Genomic DNA, 10,811 nt, shown 5'->3' with positions numbered 1-10,811 from the left:
CACGGCGCAGGCGCATCGACTCAGGAGAGACTTCGCGTGCGCAAAGCCCCGGAGTTCGACTCCCCTCACCATTGCGCATGCGGAACGCCTTGCGCTCCGGGCGTAGACGTAAATGGGAGGCCCGCGCACGCGCAAAGACTCACGTCGGAGGCGCTGCCGGAGCCCCGCCCCCTGCCTCGCTCCCACTGCGCCTGCGCAGCTCGGTCCTGCCGCGGCGGCCAGACGGGACCGGGTCAGGCCCGGAGGAGCCGGTGAGCGACGGGCGGCGCGGTGCATGGCGGGATAGGGAGGGCCTCCTGCCCCTCCCCCCGGGACACAGCGCCCCGGTGCATTGTGGGGTCGGACCCCTCGACCCCCCCACCCGGTCCGTATAGCCCCAGCCCGGTGCATTGTGGGATGGGACCCTCCTCCCCCGGTCCATATAGCCCCAGCCCGGTGCATTGTGGGATGGGACCCTCCTCCCCCGGTCCATATAGCCCCAGCCCGGTGCATTGTGGGATGGGACCCTCCTCCCCTGGTCCGTATAGCCCCAGCCCGGTGCATTGTGGGATGGGACCCTCCTCCCCCGGTCCATATAGCCCCAGCCCGGAGCATTGTGGGATGGGACCCTCCTCCCCTGGTCCGTATAGCCCCAGCCCGGTGCATTGTGGGATGGGACCCTCCTCCCCCGGTCCATATAGCCCCAGCCCGGAGCATTGTGGGATGGGACCCTCCTACCCCGGTCCATATAGCCCCAGCCCGGTGCATTGTGGGATGGGACCCTCCTCCCCCGGTCCATATAGCCCCAGCCCGGTGCATTGTGGGATGGGACCCTCCTCCCCCGGTCCATATAGCCCCAGCCCGGTGCATTGTGGGATGGGACCCTCCTCCCCCGGTCCATATAGCCCCAGCCCGGAGCATTGTGGGATGGGACCCTCTTCCCCTGGTCCGTATAGCCCCAGCCCGGTGCATTGTGGGATGGGACCGGGGCCCCAGCCCGGTGCATTGTGGGATGGGACCCTCCTCCCCCGGTCCATATAGCCCCAGCCCGGAGCATTGTGGGATGGGACCCTCCTCCCCCGGTCCATATAGCCCCAGCCCGGAGCATTGTGGGATGGGACCCTCCTCTCCCTGGTCCATATAGCCCTGGCCTGGTGCATTATGGGATGGGACCCCCTCCCCCTGGTCCATATAGCCCCAGCCCATTGAGGCAGTGCCCCCTGCCCCTTGGTCCATATAGCTCCAGTGCAAGATAGGTTTGGATCCTCACATTTCTCCTAATCTGTATAGCCCCGGTGCATTGTGGGATTGTGGCGCATTGCGCGGTCGGCTCCCCTGTGACAGAGCAGGGACTCCACGAGCGAGGCTCTCACCCAAGCCAGGCTGATCGCTGAGGGATGATGTCTGAAACACACAAGCACACGGATGTGGGGGGGAGCGAGGACGTGATCTTCGAGGAGGAGGATGGGACCTCAACTGGTGAGGGCAGGGCAGCTGCTGGTGGGGTGGCTTAGTGGGGAGGGGTGTTGTGAGGGCTGGGATTCACACTCCCCCTTCCCCTGGTCTTTATAACATCATGCCCAGTGCCTTGTGGGCTTGGAATTCCCTGTCCCCTGGTCAATATAATGCTAGTCCCAAAGCATAATGGGGTTGGAATTCCCCCTTCCCGTGGTCCTGAGCTGCCGGGAGGTGGTCGCACAGAGGAGAGGGGCCCAGTCTGCTGTGATTGGACAATCTCTCATGCTAAACAGGGTCAGGCCTGGTCATGACTGCGGTGAGAAATCTGCCGTTCAACCCAGGGTGATGCTGGGTATGTCCCTGTGTGTCTTGGGCTTCAGTCCTTTGTTTTCGGTCCTAAATTACCGTGCGGTGTGGTGGTTAAACACCCACCATGTGTCCCACCCCAGAGGGGCCGCATCTCAGCACTAGGTGAACGCTGTGCACTTTAATAGGTCTTTGTCTCCGCCCCTTTCCCCAGCTCTCTTTTGATTGGTCCCTATGCTGGAAGGGGTGGAGCCCAGGGTTTGCTTGGTGTGTGTAGCTCTTTGGTGCCATTAACCCTCTGTGCTCCCTGAGTAGCTGCCTGAGTCTGTGGGGAGAAGGGGGATTAGCTGCATCCTACCTGTGCATAATCTCATGCTTCCCAGAACAAGGGGCTCTGGGGAAGACGCCGATAGCTCAGGGCTTGAGGGGCACCGGCAGAGCTGTGGGGAGCCCGGGGCTGTGGGTTGGCGTTGAGGGGCACTGCCAGTGGGTTGGTTGGGTGGGTGGGAAAAGGCAGCCTCTCACCTGCAGTGGATGTTGCAGGCGTCTCCACGGTGCAGGAGGAAGAGGATGAATCGGAAGCAACCTCAGTGTCCTCTGGAGAGAGCCGTCCATCCACACCCTCTGCCAATGGGTACCCAGGTAGGTGGGCGGCTCTGCCTAGGGCCGGTCATCTCACGCTGTGGAGCTGGGAGCCAGGACTCCTGGGTTCTCTGTGCAGCTCTGGGAGGGGAGTGGGGTCTGGTGGTTGGAGCAAGTGGAGATGGGAGCCAGGACTCCTGGGTTCTCCTACGACAGAGATTCAGCCAAGTATTGCTACTAACCGGACCCCTGTCCGGCAGCCCAGCAGACAGGCTCAGGGCTGGACGGGCCATGCAGGTCAGCCCGTTCTCTAGGGTTGGGGGGTGCTGGGGTGTGTGTTCTGGGGCTGCCCGAAGGCTGTGGCCCCTGTGGATTAGGGACAGTTTGCTGACACCCCCCCGCCCCCACCCCATCTCTCTCCAGGTCCCAGGAGCAAGGAGCTGAGGTCAGCCGTATCGGAGCCCCAGCAGGAGGTGGCGGCAGAGGAGGGGGATGCTGGCCAGGGTCGCTTGGGCTCCCCGCAGACCCCCAGCCCCGAGTGGCATGAATGCCCTGAGTGCGGGCGCGGCTTCGGCACCTCGCGGGCCCTGAAGGTCCATCGCAGCTACCACGTGGGCCGGAAGCGGCCGCACACCTCCTCCAAGCCGCCCCCGCCCCGGCCGGCCCCACCCTCTGCTGGGGACCCAGAGGGCCGTGATGCCAGGCCTGTGCCCCCCTCGCCCCGAGCTGGAGCCTTCCACTACATCTGCGCTGAATGTGGCCTGGGCTTCGCCTCGCCTGCCTCCCTGGAGGCTCACCGCTGTGAACATGGCTGGCGCCGCAGCCCCCCGGCCCCTCCCCGCAACAAGGGGCCCCCCGCCCCACCCCGCGAGGCCAATGGCGCCCGGGACACCGAGGGGGCAGACGGACCTTACCACTGCACCGAGTGCCCGGGCGAGTTCGGCTTGGTGGCGGATTTGCATGAGCACTACATGCTGCATGCCCGAGGGGAGCTGTAGCCCCCTACCTTGCTGTGGGGCTGGGGGTGGGGAAGGTGGGAGTGAGATGGAGGGTGGCAGTGGTGTGATCTGTGGGTTGGAAGGTGGCGGCAGTGGGTTCCACAGGCTGGGGGTTGGTGGTTGCGGTGGGATTTGTGGGTTGGATGGTGGCTGGATGGGCATCTGTGGGAGGATATGAGAGAGCCAGAATGGTGCTTGTGGTGGGATCCACCACCAGATGAGGGTTGGTGGTTGCCGTAGGATCTGTGGGAGTAGGAGAGAGGAGGGTGGGTGCAGTGGGATCCGTGGGTTGGGTGATGTTTGCAGTGGTTTCTGCAGGCTGGGGGTTGGTGGCAGTGATGGGATCTGGGGTCCTGAGCCTCTGAGACAGAAATGGGGGCAGGGGACCCTCTCCTCCCCTTCCTTTATTCTAGTTGATTTGTAGATTCAAGTGAATCTAACCAGGGCCCCAGCCAGCCTGGCCCCATCTTTGCCTCCCCGCCAGAGTGGGGCCTGTTATCATCCCTCCCAACCTGCCCCCCAGACCTCAGTGAGGGGAGCCCCATTAGGGGCTTAGACCTGGCAATCTCGACTCACCCTTGGGGCTGCAAGATTGCGGAGCTGGAGGGCCCCGGCCTCCCTTTCCCCTCCCTTGAGGGCAGCAGTGGGGAAAGGCCCCATCACTCATTTCCTGCCCCTCTGCCCCACGCAGATTAGGCCGGCAGCCACTCAGGTGCCCCTTCCACTAACCCCGGGCGTGTTTGGAACCCAGCGCCCCCAGGGTTTCGGGTGGGACAGATCCCGCCTGCACTCCCTGTCTGCTTCACCTTGGAGAGAGCGGGTTGTGAGGGGGCGAGCCATCAATAGATCGATGAATATTAACAAGCTCATTGAAATAGCTTGGGGGGTGGGGTCGGGCGGGGTGGGGACCTTGTTTAATAATAAAAGTGATTCTGTATCTCTGCCATACTCTGTCCCCTGCGCCAGTGTCTGTTGGTCTGTCTGGCCTGTGCTGGGGGGCGCAAGTTGGGGGGACACCTGGCATCAGCGGCAGGGCTGGGGGAGGAGCGTGGGGAGGAGGGGGACTGCCTCCCAGGATGATTGGGCCTGTGGTTCCACTGTGACATCGTCACGGCATCACCCTGCTGATGGGTGACAGCGGTGGGGACGCTGCACCTGGCCACCCCCCTGCCAAGCCGGTGGCCAGGTGGGTGACGACAGCGGGCAGGCCTGCCCTGTGGCGGGGATGCCCTGCCTGTGACATCCGCAGCGTTGCGTGTGGCATTTTATGCAGGGCTGGGAGGGCCCGGGGCCCTGTGGTGATGTCAGAGCCAAGACTGTGAAGGGCTGTGGCCCCTGGCTTCACTGAGAACTACAACTCCCAGCATGCACCTGGCTGGGCATTGTTCTGGGCTGAGAACTTCAACTCCCAACGTGCCACTCACCTGGCCTCTGCTCCTCTGCAAGAACTTCAACTCCCAGACTGCATTTGGTTTGATCATTTCTCCACTAAGAACTACAGTACCCAGCATGCATGTGGTTGAGGGGGGGTGTGAGAGAGCACCCCTCAGGTGTGGAGAGCCTGCCCCCTGGGGGGCGGGGGAATATGTGCACCAGGGGGCCCTGAAGCACCAGCTCTAGGTGCAGGACAGGGGTCCTTTCCCCTCTAGAAGGTGCTGGCTCCCATCTGGCCCCAGGTGGGACACCCTAGGCTGTGTGTCTAATTCGTCTCTCCCCTCCCCACTGCCCAATCCCAGGATTCCAGCCAGCCCCCCACCCCACCGCTGGTCCAGGATCTGCCCTGGGAGATGGTGGCTAGGGGTGGCCCTGGCCAAGCCGCTTTATGGGGGAGGGAGGCTAAATGGGACTGTGGGGCAAGACATGGGGCCGAAGATCCAGTGACTGAGCCACCCACTGCTAGCCCCTCCTAGCTTGTCACTGTTCTGCTGGCTGCCCACCCCATGGCCAAGGCGCCCTCTGGGCTGCCCCATGCCCCCAAAGGGAGGAGGAGGGACTGAGGGGGTTGGGGCCTAGGGCTTCTCACTCTGTGGGCTCTCATTCAGGGCCTGGGCCCTACAGGAAGCCCATGGTCCTATATAGTGCTTCAGGACCGAGGCCCCCCTGCCCTCTGGACCCAGTGCAAGGGCACGGCCTGTGGGGGCAGCAGCAGGGCCAGGTGCAGTGACCAAGCCATGAAACCCACTCTCAGGGTTATGGAGGGGCCCAACCGTCCGCGCAAAGCCTGGGAGCATCAGAGCCCTGGGGCTGCAGCTCCAGAGATACAGGGTGGGAGAACCTGGAGTCACAGCCCGGAGGTCCCCCAGATTGTGGGGGGACAGCTTCAGCCCCATGGGCTGTGGGGAGCAGCGGAGGCAATGAGACTAAACCTGGGATTGGTACATTGTCAAGAACGGAAAACAAACCGCCCCAAGATTTTCCTTTAGTGGGGTAGAAGATGGGTCACCCGGAGGGCCAGGTGAAGGGGCAGCAGCAGAGCTGGTGGGGCAGGGCTGGGATGGCACCAAGCTGTGGGTTGGGATTGATAGGCACCCATAGAGTGGGGGGGCAGGGGGCAAGGCTGGGCCCGATGGAACATTTTGATTTGCTGCAGCTGAGATGGGGGGGGGGGCAGGAGCACTTTGGAACAGGAAGCGAAGCTGCATCCTGGACCAACCCACATCCCTGAGCAGCTGAGGCCATTGTCCCAACACCACTGATCAGCTGAGCAGGGTCCTGGTGCCACCACCCCTGTGTCACCGCCCCCACCCCACTGTGGGGCAGAGCTCACAGCTGGGAACTAGAGCCCTTCAGTTCTCTCTGTATCCCAGCCTCCTGCCCCGGGGCCAGCGCCCCCTAGAGGAGAAGGGGAAAGGCCCCTGGCCCATTCCCCTTCCTCTGATTTTGAAATCAGACTTTGCGGTTCCCCCGCGTCCCCAGCAGCTGAAGGCAGAGCCTTTCCAATCCCCCCAGCCCTGGGGCTACGTGCACATGCCTGCTTGTAGCCTTCCCCTGCCCTGCGGCCAGACCTGCCCAGCTCCAGCCCGCCCCAGGAGACAGACACCCTGTCCTGTGCTCAGCTTCCAACTCTTTATTGTTTCCATATGAAAAATAGGACCTTCCCCTCACCCCAGTACCCCTGCAGCCTGGTGGCGGAGCGCGGCTCTTTTCACCACCCGAAGTCTCTCCCCTTCTGCTCCGAACTGCCGCCGAAAGCTTCCTTCCCATGGCTGCCCAGCTCCGCCCCAAAGCATGTAGTGAAGATGGACGCCCCCTTGGGGAGCAGGCAAGTGCCCCTGGCATCAGGTCTGTGACCCCTGCAGCACTGGACAGTTATACTGGTTAGCCTGGTGCCCACCCATTGGCATAACGGCCCTTTGTACTGGAGTAAGTGCCTCCCTGCCAGGGGCTGCACTGGGATAACTACTGCAGGGTAAAAATCACTCCCGCGCTGACACGGCTTTATCAGGACAAGATCTGGGTCCAGCTACACTTGGGAAGTCAGAGAGATCATGCCACACTGCAAGGTAATGGCCCAGGGACCGGACACAGGGGCTCTGGAAAGCACCCCCCCGCCCCAAGCACAGGAAGAAGACATGTTCAGGTTAGGTCCTCTCCCGCCAGGACTCCAGTGGGGGGCACTGCAGACTCCACCCGGGCTAGGGAGTGACGGCCGGTGCCGCGGAGCGCTTGGTGCTCGGCTGCAGGGGAGGCGCGAGGCGCTTATGGGAGGAAGAGCAGGGTGTGTGGAGAGAGATGCCGTGGGGTGCGTGTGTCACACACTGACACAGGGGGGAGGGGGAGGCGTTTCAGAGCTACAGCCTGATCTCTGCAGCCCCCTGAGCCAGCTAGCCCTCCCGCCTGGGACCAGATAGGAGCCCGCGCTCCCTAGAGGGGAGAGGTCCCGTGCCCCATTCCCTGCCCCCCTGAGCTAGCCAATCCCCTGCCTTGGGGCTGGATGGGAGCTGGCGCCCTCGAGGGGGGAAAGGCCCCATGTCCTGCTCCATCCAATCTGCTCAGTCCCATCAAAGTCCTTCCAGTCCCATTCTAGCTCGACTTCCTGCCAGGCAGTGCCTGCTGTCCCAGCACCCGGAGAGGGCTCGCTGGCAGACGAGGGGGGCAGTCTGCTGCAGTCCCAGCTCTCCCCACTGGGGCTGGAGGGAAGCTAGAGCTCGCCGCGGGCGTGCCGGATGTAGTGTTCGTGCAGGCCGGCCTCCTGGGCGAAGCTCTCGCCGCACTCCGTGCAGGAGTAGGGGCGGGAGGGCAGCAGCTCCAGGGGGCGCTGGTGGGAGGCCTGGTGGCGGCGCAGGTTGGAGAGCTGGCGGAAGCTCTTGCCGCAGTCGGGGCACTGGTGGGGCAGGCTGCGGCCGGCGGCGTGGCCCAGCCGGTGACGCTGGTAGCTGACCAGCTGGCCGAAGCGGCGGCCACAGTCGGGGCACTCGAAGGCGGGGCGCAGGCAGTCGGGGCAGTCGGGGGGCGGGGCGGGGGCGTGCCCGCGCTGGTGGCAGATGAGGGCACGGGAGCTCTCGAAGGGCTTGCTGCAGATGAAGCAGACGAAGAGGGCGTCGCGCAGATTCTCCTGCACAAAGTCCTCGGGGTGCTCCCGCTTCATATGCCGCTCCTTGAACTTCTCGTCCGGGAAGGTGATCAGGCAGTGGAAGCACTGGTTGGAACCCAGGCGATCTGGGGGCAAGGGGAAGGAGGGAGAGCTCAAGGCTCCAGCCTGGGCTGACCCCCACCTGCAACTCCCTGCCCAGTCTGGGCTCCCCACGCCACCCTCCGCTGCCGGGATCCCTAACACCTCTGATCTGCATGCCCCGGCAGTGGGGAGAGGGATCGGAGCTCCCCGCCCTGAGGGAAGGGCTGGGAGCCCGGGAATTGGGGGGATCTGGAAGCTGGGGTGCAGTTCCCCAAGGGAAGGGCCAGGAGCCCCAGCGCTGTGGCATTTAAAGCCCTAGAGAACAGATGCAGGGAAAGGCCGTGACCACCCCCGGTACTTACAGACAGGGTTATTGCTGGAAGAGGCCTTGACCTTCCCCTTGGGACTGGGCTGGGCGGGTTCGTCCTCAATGCAGATCGGTTCCAGGTCAGAGCTGGGGCACCGTGTCCGGGCCGGGGCAGCCTCCTGCTTGGCAGGGAGTGCAGGCCGTGCTGGGATCTCCTGCAGGAGCGGTTCAGCCAGGGGCTGCTTCTCTGCTGTGACTTCAGACATCTTCTCTCTGCGAGGGGAGGGGTGAGTTGTATGAGAGCACACCCTCCCCCCGGATCAGCCCTGTGGGGCCAGCTAGCTCCATATCCCACCCCCTTCCTGTCCCCCCCAGCTCAGACCCACAGGCCCATCTAGGCCCCTATCCAGCCCCCTCCCTGCCGCCCCGGATCAGCCCCATGGTTTTTTCCACTCTAGGTTTCTTTGCCCCTCACCATGAAGCACCTCAGCTTCCCACAGGGCCCCTCGCTGCAGTGTCTTGGCCCCTTGTTCCACCAACCCCATGCATTTCCTCCCGTCACTCCCCCCAAGGAGCCCCCTCCTGTCCAACCCTCTCTCCATGCAGCTCCCAGCTGTCCCCCCCATGCAGGCTCCCCCACTCCCCACGTACTCCAAAGGCTCCCCACATGAAGCCACTACTGCCTGTGGACTCCTCCCCCCAGGCCTCCCCTCCCATGGAGGCCCCCTCAACTTCTTTCCCCCCTACAGATCCTTCTCCCTCCCCCCACATGGAGCCCCCCAAACTCTCCTCAATTCTTCCCATGGACCCCACCTCTTCCCACCCCCCATGGAGTGCTCGCTGTCTAAATCCCCCTCTCATGGAGTCCTTCGCCACCTTCATGTAGAGCCCCCAACCCCTCCCCCACAACACAAAGCTACCTCTCCCCATGGCCCCTTTCTCACAACCCTCATGTGCAGCCTCCCAAAGCCCCTCAACCCTCTCCTCACAAAGCCAGATCCCTGTGGACCCCCTCAGCCTCCCCCCCCACGGACCCCTCCCAGCCTCTCCCCACGGAGACCCCCTCGGCCACCCCTCCCCCCATGGAGACCCCCCTCAGCCTCCCCTGCCCCCACGGACCAGTCCCAGCCTCCCCCCTTGGAGACCCCCCTCAGCCACCCCTCCCCCCACGGACCCGTCCCAGCCTCTCCCCACGGAGACCCCCCTCAGCCACCCCTCCCCCCCATGGAGACCCCACGGACCCCTCCCAGCCTCCCCCCTTGGAGACCCCCCTCAGCCTCCCCTCCCCCCACGGACCCGTCCCAGCCTCTCCCCACGGAGACCCCCCTCAGCCACCCCTCCCCCCCATGGAGACCCCACGGACCCCTCCCAGCCTCCCCCCATGGAGACCCCCCTCAGCCACCCCTCCCCCCACGGACCCCTCCCAGCCTCCCCCCTTGGAGACCCCCCTCAGCCTCCCCCCCCCACGGACCCCTCCCAGCCTCCCCCCATGGAGACCCCCCTCAGCCACCCCTCCCCCCACGGACCCCTCCCAGCCTCCCCCCTTGGAGACCCCCCTCAGCCACCCCTCCCCCCACGGACCCCTCCCAGCCTCCCCCCTTGGAGACCCCCCTCAGCCACCCCTCCCCCCACGGACCAGTCCCAGCCTCCCCCCTTGGAGACCCCCCTCAGCCACCCCTCCCCCCACGGACCCCTCCCAGCCTCCCCCCTTGGAGACCCCCCCTCAGCCACCCCTCCCCCCACGGACCCCTCCCAGCCTCCCCCCTTGGAGACCCCCCTCAGCCACCCCTCCCCCCACGGACCCCTCCCAGCCTCCCCCCTTGGAGACCCCCCTCAGCCACCCCTCCCCCCACGGACCCCTCCCAGCCTCTCCCCACGGAGACCCCCCTCAGCCACCCCTCCCCCCACGGACCCCTCCCAGCCTCCCCCCTTGGAGACCCCCCTCAGCCACCCCTCCCCCCACGGACCCCTCCCAGCCTCCCCCCTTGGAGACCCCCCTCAGCCACCCCTCCCCCCACGGACCTCCCTCTCTCTCTCTTTCTCTCTCCTCCTCCCTCGCCTGCTTCGCCTTCCTGTTTCCGATGCCCACCCAGCCAGGACCCCTCCGTTTCCGGTGGGGCTGCCCCTACCTGCTCCTGACCCAAACTACCGGCCCCGGGACTGCTCCCTTCCCTTCCCCTCTTACCCCATCTGGGCTCCCTCCCCCCAACCCTGCCCCCGGATATGTGTAATTTTACTCAGGCATTCATCAGGGCAACCCAAAAGACAGGGGGACGCGGGGTCCTTCTGTCCGCGGCGTCGCGCTACTCCGGCAGGTGCGTGCGCATACGCGTTGAGGAAGGCGCGTGGCAAAGTGGACTGCGCATGCGCGACACAGATTGTGTGCCACTGGGTCCGATGATGCGCATGCGTATAAGTTCCACTCAATGCGTCGCGGCAACGATGCGACTAAAGGCCTGCGCATGCGTGATACTTCTTGGTGGTGGAAGAGGGGCTAGAGTCATGCGCATGCGCAGTCCGCCGGGAAAGCCTCTCCAATGAGGGGGCGAGACAATTCAGGGGCAGC

General features: G+C 64.8%; 2 protein-coding genes across 4 annotated transcripts; one reads left to right on the top strand and one right to left on the bottom strand.

The window, feature by feature from the left end:
• Positions 1-133: 133 nt before the first annotated feature.
• LOC140903011 (uncharacterized) lies at positions 134-4,234 on the top strand. 3 transcript variants are annotated; one of them, XM_073323643.1, is made up of 4 exons: positions 143-251; positions 1,270-1,458; positions 2,287-2,385; positions 2,749-4,233. In XM_073323643.1, the coding sequence occupies exons 2-4, from the start codon at positions 1,377-1,379 to the stop codon at positions 3,321-3,323; spliced, it is 756 nt and encodes a 251-aa protein (XP_073179744.1). In that variant the 5' UTR covers positions 143-251; positions 1,270-1,376; the 3' UTR covers positions 3,324-4,233. The 3 variants fall into 3 exon arrangements, with proteins under 3 accessions (XP_073179746.1, XP_073179744.1, XP_073179745.1); XM_073323644.1 differs by lacking the exon at positions 143-251 and adding an exon at positions 260-364; XM_073323645.1 differs by lacking the exon at positions 2,287-2,385 and having other exon boundaries at positions 134-251; positions 2,749-4,234.
• Positions 4,235-6,375: 2,141 nt separating this feature from the next.
• On the bottom strand, positions 6,376-10,420 carry ZNF576 (zinc finger protein 576). Its single transcript, XM_073323020.1, has 3 exons — positions 10,268-10,420; positions 8,301-8,518; positions 6,376-7,982 (listed from the first exon to the last, which is right to left on the bottom strand). The coding sequence occupies exons 2-3, from the start codon at positions 8,509-8,511 to the stop codon at positions 7,465-7,467; spliced, it is 729 nt and encodes a 242-aa protein (XP_073179121.1). The 5' UTR covers positions 8,512-8,518; positions 10,268-10,420; the 3' UTR covers positions 6,376-7,464.
• Between the last annotated feature and the right edge of the window lie 391 nt (positions 10,421-10,811).

This window comes from Lepidochelys kempii, chromosome 24 (genome assembly GCF_965140265.1).
Source record: "Lepidochelys kempii isolate rLepKem1 chromosome 24, rLepKem1.hap2, whole genome shotgun sequence".
In the NCBI taxonomy this organism is placed as follows: domain Eukaryota; kingdom Metazoa; phylum Chordata; order Testudines; family Cheloniidae; genus Lepidochelys; species Lepidochelys kempii.
The sequence above is the reverse complement of the archived record's forward strand: the minus strand, read 5'-3'. Positions and strand labels throughout refer to the sequence as shown.